This window comes from Pyrus communis, chromosome 14, assembly GCF_041283825.1.
Source record: "Pyrus communis isolate YQ-2024b chromosome 14, ASM4128382v1, whole genome shotgun sequence".
NCBI classification, from domain to species: domain Eukaryota; kingdom Viridiplantae; phylum Streptophyta; class Magnoliopsida; order Rosales; family Rosaceae; genus Pyrus; species Pyrus communis.
Window position 1 is genome coordinate 8,644,685 of NC_142578.1, and position 27,512 is coordinate 8,672,196.

Below are 27,512 nucleotides of genomic sequence, written 5' to 3' on the forward strand. Positions count from 1 at the left end.
TCACCGTTAAACCCATCCATGCATGCATCCTGATCAAATGAATTTCAAATTCATTTTTAGCTTCTAAATGTCATCAGACATCCCAAATCAATTTGAACTGTACTACTTGCTTGGGATATAATTTACATCCTATTTATCTGGCTTAAGAAGATGCAAATAATTCATATTAAAAGATAATTATCATGATAAAAACCATAATATTATCCTTTAACAATAACAAAATTATCTTCACTTTTTCATCCGACGGTTGGTAGCTATGCTTACTCATTGACCTTGATTGTAGGGGCTGATGGTGTAAATTTGGGTCTAACAGCTTGACATTCTTGGTGGATTCCTTTTTGTCGATTTTAGTCATGTTGGACAGGAATGTTATGCTGCCATCTTGGAAATTGATGAATATTGTTATGGCCAAATGTTCAATCAGTTTAACAATAACTATTATGCTCTCGAGCTCAGAAAAAATTGCGCTCAATGATATCCGCCCAGAGTACCTCATAGAGGTTAACTAAATTAGTATAAATAGTTGATCGTGATCATTTAGCTAGGGTTTATTAGTTGGTCATCGATCATCTATATAGTTTTTTTTTTTTTTTTTTTTTTTAGAATTTACTTATCGTTCAGGTTTTAGGGTTTTGTTCTAGCTAGGCAGGCCTTTTTGTTGGATTTGTTCCAATTTAATTAAAGGCATATATGTTTTCTCTAATTTCTTTTGGGATATGCAAATTAAAGATTGATATTTTCTCAGTTTGCAATAATAATAATACTAAATCTGTTGTAGTCTATTTTATCTGACAAAGGGAATAGGGCCGGCGGCAAGGGTAGAGAAAGTGAGAGAGTTGTGTTTGTAGAATTGTAGGGGAATGTGTGTGTTATCCCTCCTACACAGTGCCTTTATTCATGGTATTAAAAAGAGAGAAGATATTCCTTCATCCCAAAGGAATACAAGTTGTAATAGGAAAGGATAACTAGAATCCAATCTAATCTAGGATTTACACAATCACACTTAAACTAGGAAAATTTACAACACACCCCCTTAAGTGTGTAAATACTCAAGGTAGATTTAGCATCATGCAGAAGTTAAGGAAATCGACTAGTCAGCACTGATTCCAAGGAACAAAGCTTATTCTCAATAAAGTAGGAACTTGCATAAGTAAGTAAGTCTCACTAAAAAAAACCCTAAGGCTATGGCAAAAACCTGAGTAGGGACAAAATCCATAGTTTAAGGAAAAATGAGTGAGAAATGAAAAATCAAAAGAAACGTTTACAAGACGTCATCAGAGATATGACCAACCCAAGGTGGGTGCCTCGTTAAAACCTAGTTAGGTGGCAAAAACCTAGTGGGAAAAATGCTCTTCATCATAGGGAAAAATAGTACATTAAGATCAAGCAAGTATCTTCAGGATACTCCCCTGAGTTTGACATAATTCTAAAGCGAATATAGCAATGTTACAACTCAGAAAGTTTACGCATAATAATTCCATAAACAAGCTTCTGAAACGTCGTCTTCGGCAGTGACTTGGTGAAGAGGTCGGCCAGATTGTCTTGTGAACGGAATTGTGTGACTTCAATCTTCTGATGCTCTTGTTGTTGATGTGAAAAGAAGAACTTCAGTGCAATGTGCTTGGTGTTTTCTCCTTTGATGTAACCTTTCTTGAGTTGTTCGATGCATGCTGCGTTGTCTTTAAAGATCGTCGTTAGGACATCAATGATAGGATAAAGATCGTAGGAGCTTCGAATATGGCCCACCAATGCTCTTAACCAAAAGTATCCCCGAGTTGCTTCATGTAAGGTGAGAATTTCAACATAGTTAGATGAAGTGGCAACTAAGGTCTGTTTAGTTAACCTCCAAGAGATTGCGGTGTCTCCAATGATAAAGACATAACCCGTTTAAGAACGTGCTTGTGCAAATCAAATAAGTATCCTGCATCCAAGAATAGACTCGAGAAGCAGGGTGTGTGGCATCACTCGAGGATCTATAGGGATAGAACAAGCCCAAATCCGTAGTACCGTTAACGTAACGAAAGATGTCTTTCACGCTAATCCAATGTTTACATGTTGGTGCATTACTGTATCTTGCCAAAAGATTAACAGCGAAGGAGATGTCGGGTCTAGTGCATTGAGGTAAGTACAATAAAGCGCCTATTACACTTAGATAAGGAACTTTAGGCTCCAAAATCTCTTCATCATCCTCCTTTGGACAGAAGGGATTTCGTTTTGCATCTAGTGATCGAACAACCATATGAGTACTCAAAGGCTTTGGTTTATCCTTATTAAAGTGACGCAACACCTTTTGGGTGTAGTTCGATTGCTGTACTAAGATTCCATTCGAACAATGCTCTATCTCGAGGCTGAGACAATATTGAGTCTTACCTAGATCTTTCATCTCAAATTCCAACTTCAGGGGCGCGGCAGTTCTTGCGAGCTCTTCAAAAGTTCCGATGAGATTCATGTCATCGACATATACTTCAACAATCGCAAATCCATAATGTGACTTCTTAATGAACACACAAGTGCATAGTTCGTTGTTCACATATCCCTGACTAGTCAAACACTCACTCATACGGTTATACCACATTCTTCCAAATTGTTTTAAAGGAAAACTAATGAAAAGGGCTTGAAAACTTTTAGTTTTAACGATAAGGACAAAATAAAAGATAAAGTGAATAGTACTAGATTTGACTTTTTAGTGTAAAAATGTGGTTTTTCATTAAAGTGAACAGTACCGCGGGCTTTTCATTAAAACTCCCTTGTTTTAAACCATAGAGTGAACGCCTCAGCCGAATTGAGAGCGTGTTCCGGGGTTTGGAAATATTTGAACCAGTTAATGTAAGTCATTCGGGAACTTTCATATAAATTTTCGTATCAAGATCCCCATAGAGATACACAGTTACTACGTCCATCAGCTGCATACTCAATTTTTCAAAAACTAACAAACTGATAAGGTAGCAAAAAGTAATCACATCTATAACAGGTGGATAAGTTTTTTCAATAGTCAATCTCGAGCATTGTGAGAAGCCTTGTGGAACAAGACTAGCTTTGTAACACACAATTTCGTTCTTCTCATTACGTTTCTGAACGAAAACCCACTTGTAGCCAACGGGCTTCACATGTGGAGGAGTAAGAGCTACAGGTCCAAACACCTTACATTTCGCAAACGAATTGAGTTCGACTTGGATTGCTTATTTCCAATTTGACCAATCAGTTCTACGTCGACATTCATCAACGGAACGCGGTTTAATGTCATCGCTCAACATGATCTTAGTAGCTACTGCATATGCTAATGTATCGTCGATAATCATCTCATTTCTACGCCAAACATCATCTAAGCTAGCATAAAAAACCGAAATCTCAAGATTCTTAGGAGGAAGATTAGTTTCTTCAATGACGCTTTCATAATCTAAAATTTCTTCATGAGTTGGATAGAATGAGTAAGCAATAGTCGGATTCATGGTAGGCTATTTAGGACCTTGTGTCGTGGGTTTCCATTTCCGGGGGTGTGAATCCTTTGAACCAAAAGGTCTACCACGCTTTTGTGTAGGGGCAGATGATTAGCTAGCCACTAAAGCACATGGATCACCAAGATTGGTGCCCCGGGTTTCCATAAGGGAAGTATGTCGTACAATTGGTACATCTATCTTTGCAGGCGTATTTGCAGTTGGAATATGTGATCTTGTCATGCGCGCTAGATCGGTGAAAGCATCTGGCATGCTCTAAGCTATGCTCTGGAGATTTAATATGCGCTGCACTTCAGTTTCAGACTGAGTGGTGCAGGGATCTAAATGAGACAAAGTAGGAGTCGTCCATGATAATTCGTGCAGTTGTTCAGAAACATTGACGTTCTTATCTCCCCCTAACGATGGGAAGATTGTCTCATAGAAGCGACAATCCGCAAAACAAAGGGTAAACAAATCACTTGTCAAAGGTTCTAATTAACAAATAATTGAAGGAGAATCATATCCGACATAGATTCCCATCCTTCTCTGAGGCCCTATTTTTGTACGTAAGGGCGGCGAGATCGGCACATATACCGCACAACCAAAAACACATAGATGCGATATGTCGGGTTTGTATCCAATAACCAACTGAAATGCACTAAATGGTTGTGTCACAACAGGCCTCAGACGGACCAATTTTGGTGCGTGCAATATTGTATGGCCCCAAGCAACGATCGAGAGTTTGGTACGTATGACCAACGATTAAGCAATCATTTGTAAGCGCCTAAGGAAAGCCTTTGACAGGCTGTTCTGGGTGCGAACATGGGGTACATGATGTTCAACTTTAGCCCTAACCGACATGCAATAATCATCAAAAGTTTTAGATGTGAATTCTCTAATATTATCCAATCGAATAAATTTGATTGGATAATCAGGGCGGTGAGCCCTGAGCTTGATAACATGAGCCAACAGTTTGAAGAATGCAGCGTTCCTTGTGAATAATAAGCACATGTGTGACCAACGTGTGGAAGCGTCAACCAAAATCATAAAGTATCTAAATGGTCCACAGGAAGGGTGAATTGGTCCACAAATGTCCCCCTAAATCCGTTGTAGAAAAATAGGAGGATTCGAACGAATCTTGTCATAAGAAGCTTAGTAATAAGCTTTCCCATTTAATATGTTTGACATGCGATTCCTTGGATCGAACATAAACTTCGGTTTAATGGATGCCTGTGTGATGATTTTAGGATACAGCGCATCGCTATTTGTCCAAGATGTCCCAAATGATCATGCCAAAGTGTAATTTTGTGCATGGTCCCAGTAGTAGGGCTGGCCACATAGTGGCATTCTATGAGGCGTATGGTCGTAGTATACAGACCACTCGGGATACGCTCCATCTTTTCTTGAATACACTTCTGGCCATATTCTTAGGAAGCTATGCACATAAATTCAACTCTATTTTCTACGTGGGTTCCAGCATGGTAATTGTTATATCTAATGTCCTTGAAACTCAACAACGTTCTTCCAGAATGTGGAGAATAGAGTGCCTCAGCAATGGTCAAGATTGTACCATTGGACAATATTATACGTGTCTTACCGTATCCTTCTTTCAGGTTGGATGGGCCTAAAAGAGTTGTTAGAGGTACATTCTTAGGTATGAAGTTAGTGAAATAGATGCGTTCACGCAAAATTGTGTGCGTGGTTGCACTAACTATCAGACAACTAACTTCCCCACTAGTTATACCTAGAACGCAAAATTAATTTGAATCGGTCACATGCATAAAAGTTATAAAAAAAAAAATATCAATTCAAAATAATTTCATTTGTACAAGGATGGTAATTAATTAAAAACTTAATATCCAAAAACAAATCACCAACAAATAATCCAAACATAAAGGAAAATTGTTCAAAAATCTACCAAACGGGGGGTTCGGCCACTAGGTAGAATTCAGCCCCAATGTGCAATTTTAACCAAGTAAAATTGTTATGTCTAAGATTCTAATCTACCATAGGGGTGGAATCCTCTTGAAAGTTAGAAACCTCCATCTTTGTAGTCTCAGGTTCGTCCACTTGCATGAAGTTTGATTTAAACTTCTTACGATGAGAATGATATTATGCTACAACCTTCTGGGGAAGTCAGCAAACACGGTACCAATGGTCTTTTGAACCATAACGATAGCACATATCCGCATCCATGGTTTCATGTGCTTTGCCCTTATTCTTGAAGTTCGGGGCCTTGGGAGCGAGGATTGGGCGCTTCTGGGCTTTGTTTCCTCCTTTGGATGGGCCTTGACTTTGTTGACCTTCACAGAGGGGGGCTTCTGGCCACCCCTAGCACGCCTTTTTTGGCGTTTTGGGCGTTGGTTTGTGCTATAATGTGCTTCAAGAATAGCAGTCACCCCAGTAGGTTTAGCTTGATGATTCTTCATCAACAGTTAGTTCTGCTTTTCAGTCAAAGTTTTATTACAAAACTTGAGAAGTGATCGAATTCGACAAACTTCAGAATTATATTCATTCACAGACTTAAAGTCTTGGAAGCGCAAATGCTACCAGTCGTGTCTTACTTATAGCAAGAATATGTCCTTTTGGTGATCAAAACGATCAACCAAAGAGACCCATAGTGCACGTGGATCCTCCTCAATAAGATATTTAGTTTGCAGAGCGTCATAGATATGTGTTCGAATGAAGATCATAGCAGTGGATTTTTCAGCTTCGCCAATAGAGTTGTCCGTCTCTTCTTCAGTGGCGGGATGCAAGTTCTTTGCAGTGAGGTGGAGCTTCACATCTTAGACCCACTTGAGGTAGTTTCTTCCAGAGACCTCTAAAGTGGTGAAGTCAAGTTTGTTCAAATTCAACATGTTCCTATCACAAAATAGGTGGACAAGATGTGGTTAGTGTAATGGAGAAAAAATCAATCCATTCACATAGGAGTAAAACATACAGGTTCTAATAGACATGTATTGGTTTAATTTTGCATGAAAAAAACTTCAGGTTTTCATGGGTGATGTTTTTGAAGAAAACTTTAGGTTTTCAAACAAGTCATGTTTATAAGAAACTTCAGGTTTCAAAATTATTAAGAACTTCAGATTCATATGTTTCTACAGGCAAACGCACATATATGCACATAAATATGCAACAAAAATATGCAAATAGGACTTCAGGTCTATAATTATAATTGAATTAATTATTTGGACTTCGGGCCAAATTTAAAGTGTGGGTGAAAAAATATAAAACCCATTGGGCCTAAGATAATTAGGCAAATAAACTCAGGGCCCAAAAGAAGGCCTAAGCCCATGAGGTGGGCTAAAAAATGTCAGACCGTGTAGCCCAGGCCCAAAAATTGGTCTAGGGTGTCTCGGGTGGGACTGCAAGCCCACGGGAAGGACCGGTCAAGGAAATAGGCTGTTGCAGGCAAGCCTAGAAACAAAACAAAATAATAATAATAATTCATACAGGCTGCTTCAATATATATATATTTTTTTTTGCAGGCCAGGAGAAAACGATTGGGCCAAAAAAACTATTATGGGCTGCAACATGCAAGCCCAAAACCGATGCTAGGTTTTAGGTTTGGGTCGAGAAGGGGCCCAAAGGGCCGCGGGTCACAAATCCCAATCGTGCTGGGTGTGCACATCGGAGAAGATGCCCGATGTCGCCGTGTCTGGGTTGTTGGGACTCGGGGCGAGTCACGATGGTCATGGATAGCCAGAGAGATAGTTTAATTTAAACGTTTCAACAACCAAAAACCCTAGAAATTTTGAATCGGATTTTCGAAAAAATATTCCGATGAGATTTAAGTGAATCTCGGTCCAATTTCCAACATGGGACGACTTCTAGTCATTGGCGACATGAACCAAAGGTTCAGGGCAGTGGCTGCAGGCCATGCCTGTGGTTAATGTGAGCAGGGACACCATCAATGGTGTTGGGACTTTTGGGTTTTGAAGCTCCGAGCTTCTGGCTCCGTGGTTTGGTGGTTCTCGGCTTAGCGTGGGAAGCCCAACAACATAGGGTTAGGTCAAGAGCAGATGGCTCGATGCAACTCAGCTCGCAGGTTGCAGGCCTGGGCGAGGTCAGGGGTTCGAAGAACCCTAGCGTGATTCTTGTTTTCCCTTTTTTTTTTTTTTTTAATTTTTTTTTTCCAATTCAATTCATATACAATTTAATTTGACGCATATGCAATTCAATATTTTAATGCATGTACATATATTTGATGCAATTCGTGGCAAATATCAAATTCACATAATTCAACAATTATGACTATAAAGCATACACAATTTACGTAGAATCTAAAATTCGAAAAACGTAAAGTTGTGTCATGCATTATGGTGAATGTACATGCTATCAGGGCTACCAAAATATCGAGATAAAAACCGTTGTTTTGAAAGAACCTGATTGCGTGATGACATGGATGAACTAGTTTGATGTAGAAAAATTCTTCAACCTCAGATTCCTAAGCAGTGTTAGGAGCGTGCTGATAATGTGTTGTAACCTATTTTATTTGACAAAGGGAATAGGGCCGGTGGCAAGGGTAGAGAAAGTAAGAGAGATGTGTTTGTAAAATTTAAGAGAAATGTGTGTGTTATCCCTCCTATACAGTGCCTTTATTTATAGTAGTAAAAGGAGAGAGAATATTCCTTCATCCCGAAGGAATACAAGTTGTAATAGGAAATGATAACTAGAATCCAATCTAATCTAAGATTTACACAATCATATTTAAACTAGGAAATGTTACAACAAAATCGTCTTTTTATTTTATATGGATCAAGGGATTTGGTTACTTCTTCTACTAGACATGAATTGCAGTGGATTATTTTATTAAAACTCTCTGAATTAAACGTGAAATTGAAGAAGGGGCGTACTAATTTAAAAAATAAAAAAAGTATTTAAAAAATAAAAAAAAGTATTAAAAGGATAGATATGAAAATAATTAAATAAGTTTTTCAGTTATAATTTATAAGTTGGCAATTTTCACACCCCTAATTTTTATGTAATTATATATAAGGTGGTCATTTTCAATTGTTTAAATGAGGTGTGTGAAAATTACTACACGCCTCATTTTGCCTAACATACACGCTAAAACTATTGAACAATTAAAAAAGATGCTCGAGAGACAAAAAAACAATTTTGGTCAAATTATAGCTATGTTAGATTAGGGATCCGACTAGATTTACCTCCATGCCATAATGTAAGGGTAACACTTCTAGAGATGTCAGTTGTCTTTGAATACGGTAGAAAGTTGTGTGCTTCACAGTCTTGGTGGATTCCTTTTTGCCGATTTTAGTCACGTTGGACGGGAATGTTTTGCTGCCGACGTGGAAATTGATGAATATTATTATGACCAAATGTTCAATCAATTCAAAAATAACTACTATGCTCCCGAGCTCAGACAAAATTGCGCTCAACGCTATCAGCCCAGAGTACCTTATAGAGGTTAGCTAATTCGAATTAATAGTTCGTGATCATTTAGGTAGGGTTTGTTAGTTGGTCATCGATCATCTATGTAGGGTTTTTTTTTTTTTTTTTTTTTTTTTTTTTTTTAATTTAGAATTTTTACTTATCGTTCAGGTTTTAGGGTTTTGTTCTAGCTAGGTAGGCCTTTTTGTTGGATTTGTTCCAATTTAATTAGAGGCATGGTCATCGATCATCTATGTAGGGTGTTTTTTTTTTTTTTTTTTTTTTTTTTTTTTTTTTAAATTTAGAATTTTTACTTATCGTTCAGGTTTTAGGGTTTTGTTCTAGCTAGGTAGGCCTTTTTGTTGGATTTGTTCCAATTTAATTAGAGGCATGCATGTTTTCTTTAATTTCTTTTGGGATATGCAAATTTAAGATGGATATTTTCTCAGTTTGCAATGATGATGATGATGTTGATAATAATAATAATAAATCGTCTTCTTATTTTATATGGATCAAGGGATTTGGTTACTGCTTCTACTAGACATGAATTGCAGCGGATTATGTTATTAAAACTCTCTGAATTAAACATGAAATTGAAGAAGGGGCTACAAATTTTTAAAATAAAAAAAAATATTAAAAGGATAGATATGAAAATAATTAGATAAGTTTTTCAGTTTAACTTATAAGTTGGCAATTTTCACACACCTAATTTTTCTGTAATTATATATAAGGAAGTCATTTTGCAATTGTTTAAATGAGGTGTGTGAAAATTACTACACGCCTCATTTTGCCTAACATACACACTAAAACTATTAAACAATTAGGTGCTCAAGAGACAAATTTTATTTTTTGGTCAAATGACAGAGATGTTAGATTAGAGAGCTGACATGGTTCGAATCCATGTCATGGTGCAAGGGCAACACTTCTCGAATCCACGTTGTGGTGCTAGAGCCAGACTCCTCGCCACCACTGTGATAAATGGCAACTTGCACGCGATAGACAAATTGAGGTGTGTGAAAATTACCAACTTTTTTTTGTCCAAAAATATTGAATGTTTGCTCAGTTCGCAATAATAAAATGCTGATCTTCTTACTTCCACCACGCCATGAAATAGCTTTCCATGTGCAAGCTCAAACTTACCCCAAGAGAAGGAAGATGAATCCTTCAAGTCCTAATGAGGCGACTATAAAACTTCCCATCAAAAGTTGGTTAGTAAGGAAACAATTGGAATCAATTCCGCATAATAAGGAGAAATGGGTGAAATAATCCAACCGTTGTGCCAAAACTAATTTAGAGGGATGCTCATATTAGATCAAAATGGATGATTCACAAGATTTGAAAAATAAATCGTTGACATAGTATACAAAGACAAAATATACCAAATAATCCAATTGTCACACCAAAGCTAACTCAGAGCTTAAAAAGCTTGTATGGTTAATAGAGAAAAACGAAACAGACAAAATAATCCAATCGTCACACCTAGGCAAAATTAGTATTCAAAAGGCTTGTATGGTTAATATAAATAACAAAATATACCAAATAATCTAACTATTGCTTAGGATAGCGCAGAAGGCTCGTTTGGTGGCTGGTGCTCTAGATTAAATTTATATGGATAACACACAAGATTCATAATAGAGATCATTCACAAAATATAAAAATACTTAAAAGTATATACATTCGATGCTAGACGTCGGTTGAACTAAAAAAGAGTGCGCGAAAATCATTTTCAGTTGCAAGATATCAAGGTGATCAAGCAAACCTTGGAGAGAGAGAGAGTCTGCCCACTTTCCTGAAGTTTAGAGCAAGTGCACCGGGGCTTGATAGCCCGGCACCCAACCCCCCCAAATAGCCCGATACCCAGCTAAAACCCTCCAACCCAGCCTAAGCCAAGCCATAGGCTGACCCAGAATCGACAGACCAAAAAGCCAGGCCATCTGATGTCAGGCTTGCATCAGCCTAACGTCAAAGCCTATTGATATTTTTTTTTTGCGTTAGGCGCGTGTGATACACGCTCGAGTGGAGGCACGTCCCCGACAGAAAAAAGGGTATGGGTCCTGCTGTTGCAAGGCACCAATTTGCACCCATGAGTGGCCACGTGGCTCGTTATAGGCCGTTGGATTTCTAACAATCAAAAAAATTTGAAATTCGAATGTAATTGCTAGTTGACGTGGCAATTTTTGGGCCGTCTGATTCAAGATCAATGGTCGGCGTTTTTCATTCCAAAAATTAAAAAAAAAAAAAAAAAAAAAAAAAACAAACAAAAAAACAAATGGTCAGAAATATGACCGTTGGTCCACATGTCAACATCTGGGTTGTTGGATTTCAATTTTTTTCAAATCCAACGGTCTAGATTAATTAAGTTAATAAAAATAATTAAAATTTTTTTTTCTATAAATACCTAACCATTATCTTCCACTTTACATCACATTTCAATATTTTCAACACTTTCAACCAAAGCTTTCATATATTTTTTTTGTGGAAAAAAATGATTACGTGGAAGCTCATCGAAGATGTTACGTTGTGTGAATGTTGGGTTCAAACTACTCATGACCCGATTACAGGTAATGAGATGGATAAGCGAGAAATGTGGAGTAAAATTATGGAAGTGTTTTGCGATGTACATGAAAAAGGTGCCAGAAGTAGTCAAGGTCTTCAAGGTCATTGGAAGAAACTCAACGCATCCTTTACTTGTTGGAAAAACGCTATCTCTCATGCTTCCGGTAATCTACGTAGTGGGACAAGTTTATCGAATCATGTGACAATATATTTATTTATATGTATTCCACCTGCATCAATATTTTAATTTAGTTATTTGTGTTACACCCACATTTTATAATACTATCTTATCCCACATTTATGAACACTACAAGCACAAGCATTCTACAATGCAAAGAACCACAACTAATCATTCAACAAATGAAAATGTTGGCAAATTGTCAAAGATTGCCCTAGATATAGAATTGTGGCAATTGGTCCAGAAGTTGTCATGCAAGGTACGGATCTACACAGTTCACCAAAAATAGACACGGCCGAACAAGAAGGCGGCACATTTGAAGAGATGGAAGGGACACCAGAAGAAGTGCCGGAGATCCAGCCAACTCGTCAATTCATCAAGCCTCAAGGTAAAAAGACGACAAAGAAAAAAAGGAGTGCTCCCTCGTTAGTACTTTATGTAATTTCTTAAAAAATTAAAACTATTTTTTTTATTTAATAGTTTATAAAAAAAATTTATAATATTAAATGGACTGAGTGCTTGCGTATTTTGTAGAGATGGAGATTGTTTGTACCAGCACGTTTTTTAGACTTTGTGCCAGCACATGTTTGAGGAGTGGAGATGCCTTTGGCCGATTACTGTTTATTGGGGGTCTCACTGTTCATTAAGTGAATTAAATAGGCTGGATGCTGACACATTTTTTTAGGAGTGGACTTGCTCTTAGTCTATCTTCAGAAGTATAGAGAAAGAAATAACAAAAAATCAACAACCTAACTCAATTCATTCAGAAGGATTAACGCATGCGAACGCAGAAACAAGAAGCTGGTTTCAATTCATTCATGAACGGTAAGAGAAACAAGAAGCCGGTCACCTATCACGTAAATCCATTTGCGTTGCAGTTCGAGCAAAATCAGGTCATGAACAAGAACCAAGCGATGCGTTGGAACAAATTGACAAAGGAACTAAGAGATCCAGCTGCTTCCTGAAGCATAAAAGCAACTTGTGCCTAGAAAAATATAATCGAGATCCCCATTGTAAAGCATCCAAACGCAACCCAAGGGCTCAAGCGTTCACCTGTTTCAAGTACCCACACAAAAGTCATCCACCAGAAACATGGACTGGGGAATCAAAATTATTCTAGCAGCACCAAGATCGCAGATGAATGAAAGAAAACCCTTAAAAAACGTACCTATTCTAGCTGCCTTCCAGAAAAATCCCCGGAACCTGCCAGGATGAGAAACAATATCAGAACACGAATTGATCTTGAAGTTTGACATATCATACAAAGGCATTGATGCTTGAAGGACATTAAAACACATACATCACTGATTGGAGGAAAAACACATAATACGGCGGAATCAAATAGAACCAATGCAAGTACCACTAACTACACAATTCTTGCAGGATAAGCAGTAGAATACGTAACTAGTATAAATCCGAGTCCAAATACCAACCATCTTGTGCGTGTGCATCCAGTTATCAAAATCACACCCCTTGTCTTCGTGACGTTGAAGGGAATCAAACTTTAGACCCATCCTCATCCTAAACCCCTTTCCCCACCCTCGCTCGGTACTTGGCTAACCGCAAGTGCTTAAAATCGCAACCCTTTTGTTTTGAAGCAATCCCACCAAAAACCGAAACACCCGGGCAGAATTAACATTTAAATGAAGTTTTCTTAACCTCAACTAACAATGTGCACAGGAAATGTTGATTAAATGCTGAAGAATGCTTCAATGCATACGATTGGATTATGCTAAACTTTTATTAAACACACTCTAATTAAAGCAGAAAATAAAATTAACACAGATTTACAAAATTAGGGAAGCAATGGGGAAGTGAGACTACCGACCCTGTTTTCTGCTCCAGGACGGCCGGAAACTGCATCTTCACGAACGTGCACGTGCAAATCACGAGCAGCACCACCGTCAAAAACGAATTGAAATTGAAAAGCGCCGACTGGATGCCATAACCAAAAAACCCAAATCAAAAACCCTAATTTTTAATCATAAACACAAAATTTCAATCAAATTATAAATACATGGATAAGAAAATTCACAGATTATTACCATGTTTCGATTACGAATCTTCGATTTCGTAAGGATCTACGAGAAAGATCGGAGATCTGAGCAAATGACTGAAGATTTCCGAGAGAGCTCTGCACTACCTAACTTGAAAGAGAATTCACAAAGCTGAAGCAGTTTTAAACGACTATATGGAGGTCATCCAAATTTACTGGAATACCCCTGAGTTTGGTTTAAATTACGAAGTTGAGCTCAGGCAATTCGAAAATTATGTTTGCTAGCATTTATCGGGATTTCTTGCCTCACATTTGACATACTAATTTCGTTACAATGAAGAATGGCAGGTTCTGTACACCACACAACTCACTCAGGGCCTATTTGGGAGTGAGGTGATTAAAAAAAAAGCTACTATGAAAAAAAACTATGAAAATTTTTGGTGTTTGGTAAACTTTGAAAAACAGCTTTGTTTCAAAGTTGAGGGTGAAAAAAAGCCCAAAACCAGGAGATGACAAGAAGCTGCAATTTGCAGCTTCCAAAAGCAGCTTATTTTCACCCACACACGGGTGAACAGTGTACAGATTTAATGAAATATGAATAACCCAAAACTGCCCTCCCTTTCCCTTCACCTACGCTCTCACCTTTCCAGAGCTCTCTCGCAAGCTCTGAGGTCTCTCTCGTTCTCTCGTTCTCTCGTTCTTTCATTCCAAAAACTAGCGAACTCGTTCTCTCGTTCTCCAGGTTTCTCCAGGTAAGCTTCTCATTTATTTGTTTGGATTTTTCAAATTAGGGATGGGGAGATTAGGGAAAGAGGGGTGGGAAGAGCAAAGGGATGAGGGTATGGGTGTCGGGAAAAACAATTGGGGATGGAGGGTGGGGAAAAATTAATTGGGGAAGGTGATATGGTTTGTGGAAAAAATTCTTCTGTACCAGAACCTATCAGATAACATGAACAAAACATAAGGCTTCAGACAAATACTAGGCAAGAATTGAAATCAAACGTACTATATTTTTCACATAATCCACATTTCTACAATAACTATTTCCGACCCAATTCAGGAAAACAATAAAAAATTAGAATTTAACCATTGGAAATACAAATTTTAAGATGTCCGATGCCGCATTCCTAATTTTCCCAGAAGCCAAACAGAAAATAATAGGGATTGAATTAAAACAGAAGAAATATAGACAGATACACATATATGTATATATGTATAGTAAAGGGTATGAATAGAACAGAAAATTGGTTCACCGAATCTCCTTCGCGCGGGGTAGAGGTAATAGAAGAAGCCATGGTAGTACTGGAAACGCACTGAAAGTCTGAAACGACTGGAGACAAGCGCACGCCTGAAGCTTTTGGATACCGGTTGGGTCTTTTAACCGGTCCGAAAATTGGTTGGGTCCACTAGTTAGAGTGCTGACGCAAACCATTTGGATTTGGCCTAGCAGCCTCTAGGATCCAAGATAAGAAGATATTTATAGGTTATTTCTTGATATATTTATATATATATGTGTGTATTTATATGTATGTATATATTCAAACTGTGAACCCAATTTGTGATGTAATGTATTTGTAGTTGTATGTGGATCATTTATCGGTTATTTCTTGGTTATATTACAATATCATTTGTTCGTGTTTTAATATATATATATATGTATACTAATTAATATTTAAGATAAAGTTTATAAATATTTTTCTTTTAAAAATAAAATATATTTAGTAATTCACTTTTATTTGTTAAGAAAATTAAATTAATAGCACATCTAGTAATATACCCTTTTTGGTCATTTCATACAGTCACAGCTGTTTTACAAAAAAGTTTACCAAACACTATGATACTGCTTTTTTTTCCAAAAGCACTTTTACAAAAAAGTTTACCAAACACTTTGCTGGCTTTATTTCACAGCCGCTTATTCTCACAGCACAGCCGCTTATTCTCACAGCAGCTTTTTTTCAAAGCACAGCAATACCAAACCAAGCCTCAAAGGGCCAAGAAGTATCATGACGGTTTCTTACAATTTTCAACTTTTGGGTCCTATGGAAAGTAGGCTGAGTTATATACTAGTCAACTGACTTGAGATACAAGTAATCCTAAGTTCACGGGGATTTACAAAACTTAGCCCAACATAATCCTAAACGGATTCTCCTACACTAACACTATCCTTCTATTCTAATTTGCAAGTCTCATTTACCTCAAGGGATGGCCATTCAACCATCTCTTCTTACTTTTTTAGTTATCAATCTCAAATTTTGCCCCTTAAATTCTTAAGTGCTCAATTAGGTAAGTAGAATTTCTTTGTTGCCCTGTGTGTGTGATTGCAAACAAATTTACTCAAGGCAAACTTGACGCACATGATTTAACTTTTTTTTTTCTCTCTGTTCAGATGATACTGTTTGATGCAAGCAGGAATCATTTGGACTGAGGGTTCCTTAAGAAAGATGAAGTGGTAGCATCCGGTGAATCAATAAGATATGGTGCTCATTTAGTTGAAATTGGAGAACGCGAAGGAGATCGTAAACCTGTAGCAGATTTGCGTACAAGAGAAAACAAACATAATGTTGTTGCTGAGGCAGGAATAAAGCTTGAACAGGGTAGGGTGCTATCACAGATAAAGCTGCTGGAAAAGGTTTGTAAGTGAAAGGTGTTTTTCTTTTAGATTGAACTTTTGCATCTCTGAAAGTGACTGCTTAAAGTTTTTTCCTCCATTGATCCTATCTTCCCCACCCCTAATGACCAGGTTGTATATTTGAGCTACCAAAATATCTGGTGGAGGTCGGTGGACCTTACCCAAGTTCTGGAGGTATGGTGCTGTTCTGGCACTAGTTTAGACATTGATGCTTGCTAAGGTCTTGATCATGTCTCCTGCATTGTTTTTTCCAGAGGGTGAAGGGAAGTCTGACGACAAAGATTGTTTGAAGAAAGCTTCAAACTCAAATCATAGTATCTCTAGTGTTGAGGAAACAAAACCAGGGCCAGGGTTATATTTCTTGAAATTTAGGAAGACAACATAAGTTGCACTGCTATCTTTTATTTGTATGATTTCTTGTTTTTACAATGCATTTCACTCTTTTGGCAACCATCACAACTTTTGTAGCTTTGATACGATGTATTATGTTTGTAATTGTTTCAAGCAGCATAATTCCGGCACTAAAAAGTGTGACAGAGCATACGCTTCGGAGAAATCAAGTCTGAGTTCGTGTGCTTCTCATGATGCTGCTGATGAGAAAAGGACGCATTTTGAGGAGCCTGTTTTGGAGCAAATCGAAGTATGTCCAAGTTTTGATCTTGGATTTTAAACAATTTTACCGGGAAATGTTCTTTCGTGCCCGGTGATAACTTATAGTGGATCCTTGTTTACTTACTGAGTTGGCTATCTAATGGCCTCATGCAAGAGCCGAGAGTGACACCAGAAAACCCTAGATCTTCTCTAATCAATTGCCAAATGGCCCGTGCTTGTAAATTGTGAATTGGAAGATTTTATTCACTCTGTTGCTCTCTTGCGGAAATGTTAAAAAAAACTCGAAAACTGAGCAGTTCTTACGCTTTCCTTGTAATGATATACAAATTTGTAGCACATGCAATACAAGGGGGAAAGACTAAACAAAAATTCGGACAAGCTTCTACCTCTCTTCTGTTATGTGCTCTCAATTCTCATCCAAATATTTGTAGAATGTGGCGTCCTTCCTAGACTTTCCGAAGCTAAGCAAGGCTTTATAGAAGCATTGATTTTTGCCCGAATGCTGCTCAGTGTCTCTTGTCCTGGCTTTTTCTTTATTAAGAGATAATGAAGTTGATCTCCTGGTCCAGGGCTCTGACGAGTACTGGAAATATAATTTGAAGGTTATATTCTTAATATCATCATATGTGTTGGATTGTATTCGACATTCTGCAGTTCAAAAGTGCCTTACCTGCTGTTTGCTGCTAGAAGAGTTCAGAGTGCTTGATCTCTTCACATGAGTACCACAACGTGGAAGTGGAAACCGGTGTGGCGAGACTGTTCTTTTCTCTGATTTTATGTATAGAATTAAAGTAAATAAATTGCATATAAACATAGCAAGATCAATGAAAAGCTCGCCAACGTATTATTTTCAGTTGTAGTTTGTTTGTATGGAAGAAAATTTCTTTTGCACAAACCGTGTTTGGATGCAATTCTTGGGAACTGAAATGCTCCGGGTGAAGATTCTGGAGAGTGCAATGCAGAAGACATTTCACTGCATCAGAATATATAGCACACGCGATTAAGAACATTCACTATGCACTGAGTTTTTGTGTTCGAACCCTCTCTCCCAATATCCATTGTATCAACAAATAAAGACGAAAAAAAAGGGTTAAAAAATGTACCTGACAATTGGAGAAGTATCCCTCGTTGCTTCAGAAAAATATTCACACAAACAAATTATCAGATTTTTCCCAGTAATTTAAACCCTTTCGGGTGTTAATCGAGCAAATTAGATAGCTAAGAAATGAGGCCGCAGTCTCGAATTCTATTATCTTTCTCGTAATAACTACAAAGAAAACTACCAACATGTAAGGATGGAGTGAATACCAGATTTAACCTCAAAGAAATCCTCTTCGGCAGCGCTTCGATATGCCAAGGCAGACTGGCCGACAGCATCCACGGCTGCCCCAACTGAACACATAGTAACTCTCAAATTAAGAATGCAGCGTAATAGGAAGGAAACTTCAAATAGTAGTCACCCAAAACAAAAAAAGAAACTTCATAGAACTATAAAAGGATACTTGCCTGGCAAGGTATATCGCCTATGGTGCATCGGAAAGCTTATGGCTAGCGAATGTTTGGAGACGCCCCCTTGACCGATGAAATCTTCGCACGTTCTCAGTCGCTGTGATTGCCACAAAAATGCTTAGAATTTGTCAAAGTTAAACAGAGGAAAAATTTCCAACTCCTATGGAGTAAAATGCCTTACCTGTTGAATGCAAGACATCCTGAGCTCAGTTTCTGAAACTTCGTCGACTTTGTCATCCAAAAATACGTTGACCTTATACGCCATTGAACCTAAGTGATCCACAGTGTTGATAACTGCCTTCATCACATAATCTTTCAAAGTCTCCACCACTCTACCCGAAAAAAAAAAAAAAAAAAAAAATCGAAACCTAAGTACAATACAGGAAAGAGCTAGTTAGAAAAAGGGCAGTGATTTTCACACTTCCGTTTTCTCCTTTTGCACTCCCCTTGTTTATGATTCATTCAATTTGAGCACTAGAAACAAATGAGTGTAGGGGAGCAAAGGGGATTGCAAAATTCACTTCCCTGGGAAAAACAAGTCTTCAACTCACAATTGTTGTTGGTCTTCTTTGCTGTAAGACATTTCGAAATATTCGGCTGCTGAGTACAACTGCTTCCTCAGATTCTTCAGTTCCTGCATGAGCAAATTGTCATAACATTTAACAACTCTAAAATCAATAAGAAAAATGATCAAATTTAGAGGTGAAAAAAAAAAAAAAGCACACAGAGACATTGAGGTTCGCTGAAAAGAGCACTCTCTGCTGCATGAAGAGTTCATCATCATGGTGGGAAGCTTTATCTCGGGGAGGAGAAGCAACTGAAGAGGAAGAATTCACAATCTGCATTTTTTCCACCTACAACGTGTGTGTGTATATATATATAAATTCTGATATAATTATAGCTGAAAGCAAAAAATCCTCATGAATCTATGAAATTAAAGTTGTTCTGGCAACAGAAAATTCAGATGAAAGCAAAAAAAACCCAACATACACACACACACACATATATATATATATATATATATATATATATATATTATATAACTTCTGATATAATTATAGCTGAAAGCCAAAAAAACCCATGAGTCTATGAAATTAAAGTTGTTCTGGCGACAGAAAATTCAGATGAAAAGTAAGCTCACTGCGCAGAAACTGCAATCCAAAACGCACTTGTTGCTAAAACTTGAGTAGTCTGAAGAAGTATCCAATTATTGAGAAGAGCAAAAGAAAGCTAATTGGATTTTGTTTCATGGAAAAGTTTGTCTTTGTTGACAAGAAACTCTCAGAGTATAGAATAGAAGATGCTGACATTCCACTCAAGAAAAAAGTGAGTGAGAAACTTCTGTTTGTGGTTTTATTAGGAAAATGACAAATTATTACTAAATTTTCAAAGCAAAATATCAACTAGGCCGCTAATTATTTGTTGTTAAATTACTCATAACACCAGCAGAACGTGTTATTAATATGAGTGGATAATATAGTTGATTAAGAACACAGGATAAACATGTCCACATGTTATAACATTAGTAAATTGGTAACATTACGTGACAGTGTGACAATTATATTGAAAATTTATTTGCATGTAACAGGTTCCTTTCAGAATTCTTTGAAAAATGGGAAAAAGAAAAGCCTAATAAATCAATTAAAACGAGCCACTTGTCGTCCGCATGATGGTTTGATTAAGGTAAACATGGGACCCCCAAAATTGATGGGAATAGGGTGAATCTTAAATTTGATCTCAACTTGCATCAAGGGTGGAATGATTACAGTGGTTGGCTTGCTTGGCTGAAGAAAATTAAGTGTGGGGTAAATAGAAGATGCAATTTTAGTTCAACAAACATTTAATCCACTGGTTCAATTTTATCATGTCTTACCTTTCGACCCAACTACTTTGCCCTACCCCTTTATGATGATACCAATTTCTCGACTAAGAGAGTGAGTGATGGATCATGTGAAAATTAAAGTCAAGAAATTGTAATTTTTTTTTTTTTTTTTGGTTCAAACTCGTGGCGAGAATCGAACTTAAAACCTTTCACTTACAAGTAAAGAAAAATACAATCAAATCGTAGTACTAAGTGGCAAGAAATTACAATTAATTTAGTAGAAAGGCCAAATATGTTAGGAAATGCCAACAAGATATTTTAATTGTGGGGATTCCAATTAGACGTTGGAATTGGATTTATTTGACAATACAAATAGGACTGATGGCCACGTGTAAACCACCATTAATCATTAACTTGCATCAGCTAGGCTTTCTGATATAGGTGATAGCTTTGTAAATCTGGTCTACTCATGATAACATGACATGTGGTACTTTTAGTGAATAATCACTTCTATTTTAAATTGCAAAAGGAATGATTCTAACTGAAATGCATAAAAAATATAACTACTAGATATGAAACTTTTGTGGTACGGATAGCAGGGCAGTCTCACCCAGAGAAGAGATTCGATCTATTCCACCAAGTCACCAGATTGAATGATCCGAACTTTTAAAATTTCATCAAACAACCCATCTGTTTTAATCTCTTATAAGTTATAATAATTTTTTACCGTTTAATGAAATTTCTAAGGTCTAGATCACTTGATTCGGTGACCTTGGTAGAAAAGATCCGAAAAGGATCCAATAATCATCCCACAACGCATTATACTATACATTTTTTGTGGAGTCCGGATCCTCACCAGATCCTCTTTGTGAGGATCCCGATGTTTTGTGAATAGTATCCATTCATCGTACATCGTGTGATTAAAAATTATTTTAAATATTTTTATTTACAAATAAATATAAACAATACTTAACAAAAACTGATCACACAATATACGATAAACAAATACTATTCACAAAATCTCAGGATCCTCACCAAAAGGATCCAATGAGGATCCTGTTGGTTTTTTGTGTGACATTTAACTCGAGATAGATTTGTAATTAAAAGTAGGATGGTGCTATCCACCTCTTTTTATCTTTCACCCCCTCTTAATTTTTATCATTTAATTCTACAACCAAAAATTATGAGAGGTGTGTAGAAGGTAAAAAAAGTGTGTCGATAGCACCATTCTAAGAGTAAAGCAACCTTTCTGATTATTGAAATTGCAAGAACATAAAATCTGAAAAATATTGCCACCCAATGTTGTCAAACTAAAATACAATAGTACACAGTTTTGGGCTCAGTTCTAAATTGAGAAGAAATTTTGGAAGTGACAGTATGAGCAACAGTTGTGAATCACAAAAAACAACCAGTATGCGGTAGCAGCTCTTTTAGACAATCCGCTCCAACTCTCTTGCGTAGCTGAGAGTTTGGTTGATGAGTTGTAAAGAAGGTATCTCTTTGCAAGGTGCAGACTCCTTTGCCTTCTGGAAATAGACCGCATCATTCTTCACTTCCCACTCAGGATGATCCTGTTTCCACGGAACAAAGTCTTACAAATTTGTAGACCCAACCATAAAACCAATTGGCAATATGGGAAGTAGCCCAACTTACTTATATCTCTCCTCCCATCAATGTGGGATTCATTCTCAACATGTCACCTCACGTGTGGCCAATTCTCAAGCCTAACACGTGGACAACACAAGAGGGTGACGTGAAGCGCGTGTGGTCATTTGGCTTCACACATGGGACAGCTTGGCTCTAATACTATGAAAAAAGTTGAGGTTCCACCATAAAACCAATTGGCAATATGGGGAAAGGATTGTGTTACTAGAGCAGGTGGAGCATAAGCAGTAGTGCCTTGATGCTGTGTATATAATATGTATTTTGATTTTATACTCAAAAACTGAAGCCCAAGAAGCCCATGGCCAAGCCTCGGGTAAGGTTTCCATTCAGTCTTTTATTTGGGAATAAGGGGCTCGATCAATTTAGATCATTGGAAAGTTACATGTCAAACAGGTGCCTTTCTTACTCATGATTTGCAAGGATATGCATTTTTAACTTACTGCCAGATAGCGGTAGGCATTTTACGTGATTTCAAAAACAGAAGATATATTATTCTTAAGAAGTTCAGTCAATTTGGACTTTTTATGAAAAAGGAAAATAACATGTTACGCATGACGTACCTCACTGACATATGCCAAAAGTTCGCGGTCAGAAGGAAACAGCAACATTTGACGGGCATCCTTAATAGAGAGAAAATCATACGCCTTCTCGCTGCATCCGGCTAACTCATCCCTAAAAGTGACAGAACAGATCAACCGAATAGAAATCCGCAAAGACATTTTAATTGTACATTGTAAAATATCACCTAAATAGCTAACTACACAATAAGTTCAATAACAGGAAGATGATGGGCTCAAATCATTCACATATTCCTATGAGCCACGGACAACGATGGAACATTCCAAGGAAAACACATTCCCAACTTCCAGATATTAGCATTTCTTGTCACAAGTTTGAAGAACTTTTGCAATTATTTAAACATAATAATTACTAAGTAAAACAAATTACCTGACTGTTTTAGCAAGGAGATCCATGAAATAAACATAAGTCTCGTGTGGCACTGTCTGACGAGCGCTCAACACACGGTTGTAAGCCCCCTCCATGAAAGATTGCTCTAGCTCCACAGCATGCTTAATGCAAGGGTTCTCCAAAGCAGCAGATGAAAGAAGTTCCAGTTCAGTGTGGAACTCAGCAATTCTATTCTGGACAAGGAGTCTCAACAGGTTGAGACCTAAAATTGGGTACTCTTGAGGGGACTTTGGAAGACGATCTCTACTCCATAAGAAAAGTAAAATTCATTAACAATCTTTCTAAACAAACATTTATTTCTGTTTAGAAAAAAAGACCGAGTAATTGGTATAAGATAAACAAAGCTACAATTGCACAGACAGAATGCAACTTCATAGTTAGCTTAAGGGGATGATAACTTACTGAGCATCTACGTAATAAGACTTCAACTGAAAGAAATCCCTTTCAAATGCATCCTGATCCTCAATCTTCACACTAAGAACAACAGCATGCTCATATATATCCCCTGACAGTTTTGAAACATGAAAATGAGGAGGTAGTTGGGTTAAGATAATGAAGGTGACTACACCAATGAACAATGTTAAACTAGCACACTCTTTCATGACCACATAAGTAGGTAGCAAAATGAACTATAAAAGCATAATTTTTGTTTCTGGCGCATTCACTAATTAGTTTGGAACTACACGAACAGGAAACTAGAAGCAATAGATTTGGATGAAGAACATTACTTGCTAATGTTAATTCCTTGACAGCATTAGGTGTGTCTTGAAACAACGGCGGTAGGCTTCCAAATTCAGTCAGCTTAACCTGAAAACACAACCGATACAACTCAATCCACATACAACAACACCATAATTCCATACATCTTCACATAAAAACCAGTTAATAAATCCTCCGAACTAACGTCTTTGAGTAGCATTTCACTCCCTAGCAGCTTAACAACCAAACACTTGCGACAACAAGTTACACCGAAATCTCGAAATCTTGTAAATTCAATTCACCAATACCCAAAATCTAATTACAAAATATTTCAAAGGAAGCAAATCAAAACGACAATCCCATTACTCTGACTGACCCAAAAACCTAATCAAATCGGGGCAACACACAAGAATCATCCTTTAGCACTGACACACAATAATCATACTTTAGCACTAACACACAATAATCATACTTTAGCACTAAGCAGTGAAACGACATAAAAATATTACTTAATCATGTGAATAAGCAGCTGATAATCTCGAATTGGGGATTGAAAATTAGGGTTTTTGGGGATTGGTGAGTTACCTTGAGCTGGGAGAGGAAATTGGAGCAGGTATCGAAATCGCTCCGTGCGAATGCAGCTTTGAATCGCTCGAAGAGCTGTGCGATCTCTGTGAACTTCGGATCCATCTCTCTCGTGTTCCTGCGGTTGCTTGCCTGGTCGTCTTCTTCTTCCTCCGATTGCTTTTGCTTTTTTGCTTCTCTGAGTTCATGTTCGCTCTTTGCTTCCTTTAAAAGAAGAAAATAGAACTTTATCGGGCTTCAATGTGGGCTGGTCTTGGGCCTGTAGGTTTGATTTCATGTGCCGGGGTGGTAATGGCCCGTTTTCGGGTATACCCGCTAAACAATAAATTAATAGTATTCATCAGGAAAAAAAAAAAAAAATCAAGAATTATGATTTCATTAATGAAACATTAGCTGAATGATTATTACTCGTATTCCAATTGTGTTATGAGTGTGAGGGTAACCGTCACTTAGTATTTTGATTTAGTAATACTCTTTTTTATTTGTAAGTAATTATATTCTTTTATATTTGTAAGTAAGAATTTTTAAATTCAATTCTCACAAATTTTGAATCGAATTAATGCTGGTTTATTGCAAGCTAATTATAAAATTTAGTCCATATATCAATATCTAGAATTGTCAACCCGTCATATTATATTACGACCTACAGTAAAACGCAACAAAATACACGACCCGTCGTTTCATTCACCATTGTCCTCTCCTCTAGCCCCTTATCAGTATCCACCGAGGACTGACCCAAAAGCTTTCTTCTGTTCCAAACGTTCCAGCAATGGCTTCCACATCTTCCCTCATTTCATCTCTTACCCCTTCTTCAAATTTCCCGTTTTGCCCCAAAACAATTTCCCAAATCCCATCTCTACCTCAAACCGTCTCCTGCCGTCGCTTTAACCGAACCGGACCGAATCCCAGTTCGCGCCTAACCGCCAATGTCCAGTCCCTAGAGTTCTCGGGTTCGTTTTTCGAGGGCGGGTTTCAGTCGGAGGACGACCCGACTTCCCCGCCCGGGTCTGGCTTGACCGCCGTGGAGGAGAAGGAGGAGCCCCCGTGCCCACCGGGGCTCCGACAGTACGAGACCATGGCGGTGCTCAGACCCGACATGTCCGAGGACGAAAGACTTACTCTTACCCAGAAGTACGAGGAGGTAAAATGATCTTATTATTATTATTTTTTTCCCAAATTCTGTTGCCTTTTTATTTTGGCGAAGTAAATTTGATTTCTTTGGCTCTTAATATTAGTGGGTTTTATCCATTTGTTTCAATTTTGGTTTGTAATCTGTTTGGCGGATGAGAAAATTTGAGGAAAAGATAAGAAAAATTAGTGAACAAAGTTGGAATTTTTGGTTGAATTGATACATATAATAAAATGGCAATTGGCGGATAGTATTTGATGCATTTATTTCTTAGTGAGTTAGGACCTTCAGAGATGTTTAGTTTTGAAAAGTTTACTTTGCATTTGCAGTGCGAAACGCTTTTCGCTATTAGAGCGATATGTCGAAGATACTACTAATCTAATGAATTTTGAGTCCTCATAATGTACTTAAGTTTGCAGTACATCTGCTGATTTAAAATTCATAAGAGAAACTTTCCTCTGAAAAACTGCCTTTAGGTCCCCAGTTGTGTATATTGAGAAGTACTCATGTCGGAAACTTCAATTTTGGCTCGCTGTGTAACTTATTGTAGCTTGGCCTCTATGGTTCTTCTGGATCTTTCGGACATCTTTTATAATCTAGTCGAAGGTATAAGTTTACGTCATGGGTTACAAGATAGAAGTAGTTGTTGGTTTATCATGATACCAAAGCAGGAGATCCCAAAATTGACATTCTACACATGGGAGGCATTGTTTGAATTTGGAAATAACCATATCCTAATAGCTTAAACCTTTCGGGAATAGTGGTAAACTTATATCTTTTATTATCATCATATACATATTAGTCTGTTAACCGTGGTTGTTTTCGATGGAGAAGTAACAGTTGTTATTTGAATTGTATGCTGTGTTTGTTTGGATGTGCAATGAATTAGTCATGATGAGAATGTGCAATACTACACGAGCTATGCCCTTGCTTTCTTAATTTTTTTAAATGGTGGGAAAGTTGGGTACTACGGGCAAGAAATGCTAGATTATATCTTGTCATGCGTTATTTTACACCTCTGATTTCTAGTCATGCATTTTATGCCTTATTTGTAGCTACGAAGATTCGGAGAACTAGGTTGTGGACTTCCTGTTGATCTCATGATGACATAACTAGTGTAGGCATTTAGACATGGCTATACATGTACGATTGCGTCATGGCTGTGATAACCGTGTAAGAGCTTATTTGAAATAAGATGAATTTTGACACATGCAATTTACTTTAAGCAGCATTACTTTTCCTGCTCAGGTTATAAAACTATGAGTGTAGTTGGTTACAAGGTTTTATTCTGATGATCCATATTTTGCAGTTGCTAATAGCCGGGGGTGGCATGTACGTGGAGGTCTTCAACAGAGGGGTAATTCCTCTAGCGTATGGCATCCAGAAGAAAAACAAAGCGGGAGAGTCTAACACTTACCTGGATGGTATCTACCTCCTCTTTACCTACTTCACAAAACCTGACTCTCTCGAAGTTCTTGAAGCAAATCTCAAAGCCGACGATAATGTCATCCGATCGATGAGCTTCAAAATAAGGAAGAGGAAGTACTAGATTAGTTTGAATCTTTTGTCCATCTCTTAGAGGAAGGCAGGAAAGAAAAAGTTGCGTGTACAATGTAATTTCGGATGTTCTGAACTGTCCATTCGTTCCTTTGTTATTGAGTTTGAGATCATTCAGTTTGTTTTGTAACATATTTGAATTAATGGCCAAAGGAAAATATGCAGTTTCCAGAGTGAAATTTGTAGCAGAAACTCGAATGGAAGAATGAAATTTTAAACCTTTTTTCTTCGATCCGAATGCAGATTACATAAAAAAAAAAGGCCAGTTGCTGGCACAGAGATAAGGTTAGCTTCCTATGTGCTTTGCGCCAAGGCGAATTAAAGTACGTCGATGGACCGTATACATCTCCATTACGGATGGTTTCAAGAGGAGTATCATGATGGGTGCAGAGGTGAATTCGAATTTGAGTGCAGAGGGTGGAAGTCCAGGTCTGCCCGAACCCGAAACAAGAAAGCATTACTAATGCGCTGAATCCCCCACTTTGTTGGTGCAACCTGGATGTAGACTTGTGGAATGAATAGAATACACGAATTTGTTCTGTCGTAGGTTCATCGCATTGCTCGAATTATCTTTTAGGCTTTTAGCACAGCAGAATGCGCAACCTCCAGGGTGGGGGTTTGCTTTTTTGACAAAAAATGAAACAAGTGCATATTTAATTGTTTTATCTCAACTAATTAATAAAACACTTATTGTTAATCAAAATCTTATGAAATTATCAATTTAACCCTTTAATTAAAATAGAACATGAATAAGAAATATGAGGCAGAAATGTAATTTCAC

At 37.5% G+C, this 27,512-nt stretch overlaps 4 protein-coding genes across 6 annotated transcripts; 1 reads left to right on the forward strand and 3 right to left on the reverse strand.

The window, feature by feature from the left end:
• Positions 1–12,351: 12,351 nt before the first annotated feature.
• Positions 12,352–13,764, reverse strand: LOC137713654 (uncharacterized). Its single transcript, XM_068452979.2, has 4 exons — positions 13,605–13,764; positions 13,388–13,494; positions 12,728–12,762; positions 12,352–12,612 (listed from the first exon to the last, which is right to left on the reverse strand). The coding sequence occupies exons 1-4, from the start codon at positions 13,605–13,607 to the stop codon at positions 12,545–12,547; spliced, it is 213 nt and encodes a 70-aa protein (XP_068309080.2). The 5' UTR covers positions 13,608–13,764; the 3' UTR covers positions 12,352–12,544.
• Positions 13,765–17,018: 3,254 nt separating this feature from the next.
• Positions 17,019–19,670, reverse strand: LOC137713684 (protein ABIL2-like). 3 transcript variants are annotated; one of them, XM_088683688.1, is made up of 10 exons: positions 19,475–19,670; positions 19,037–19,159; positions 18,857–18,939; positions 18,487–18,637; positions 18,303–18,402; positions 18,105–18,188; positions 17,900–17,927; positions 17,693–17,769; positions 17,467–17,564; positions 17,019–17,379 (listed from the first exon to the last, which is right to left on the reverse strand). In XM_088683688.1, the coding sequence occupies exons 2-10, from the start codon at positions 19,148–19,150 to the stop codon at positions 17,203–17,205; spliced, it is 912 nt and encodes a 303-aa protein (XP_088539814.1). In that variant the 5' UTR covers positions 19,151–19,159; positions 19,475–19,670; the 3' UTR covers positions 17,019–17,202. The 3 variants fall into 3 exon arrangements, with proteins under 3 accessions (XP_088539814.1, XP_088539813.1, XP_088539815.1); XM_088683687.1 differs by having other exon boundaries at positions 19,447–19,652; XM_088683689.1 differs by lacking the exon at positions 19,037–19,159 and having other exon boundaries at positions 19,447–19,573.
• Positions 19,671–21,354: 1,684 nt separating this feature from the next.
• LOC137712708 (26S proteasome non-ATPase regulatory subunit 8 homolog A) lies at positions 21,355–24,241 on the reverse strand. The gene is made up of 6 exons (XM_068451842.2): positions 24,046–24,241; positions 23,490–23,568; positions 23,164–23,266; positions 22,741–23,004; positions 22,353–22,464; positions 21,355–21,698 (listed from the first exon to the last, which is right to left on the reverse strand). Exons 1-6 carry the CDS (start codon positions 24,148–24,150, stop codon positions 21,558–21,560), a joined length of 804 nt encoding a protein of 267 aa, XP_068307943.2. The 5' UTR covers positions 24,151–24,241; the 3' UTR covers positions 21,355–21,557.
• A 484-nt stretch (positions 24,242–24,725) lies between these two features.
• Positions 24,726–26,910, forward strand: LOC137713400 (small ribosomal subunit protein bS6c). Its single transcript, XM_068452693.2, has 2 exons — positions 24,726–25,186; positions 26,484–26,910. The coding sequence occupies exons 1-2, from the start codon at positions 24,815–24,817 to the stop codon at positions 26,721–26,723; spliced, it is 612 nt and encodes a 203-aa protein (XP_068308794.2). The 5' UTR covers positions 24,726–24,814; the 3' UTR covers positions 26,724–26,910.
• The last annotated feature ends 602 nt before the right edge of the window (positions 26,911–27,512 follow it).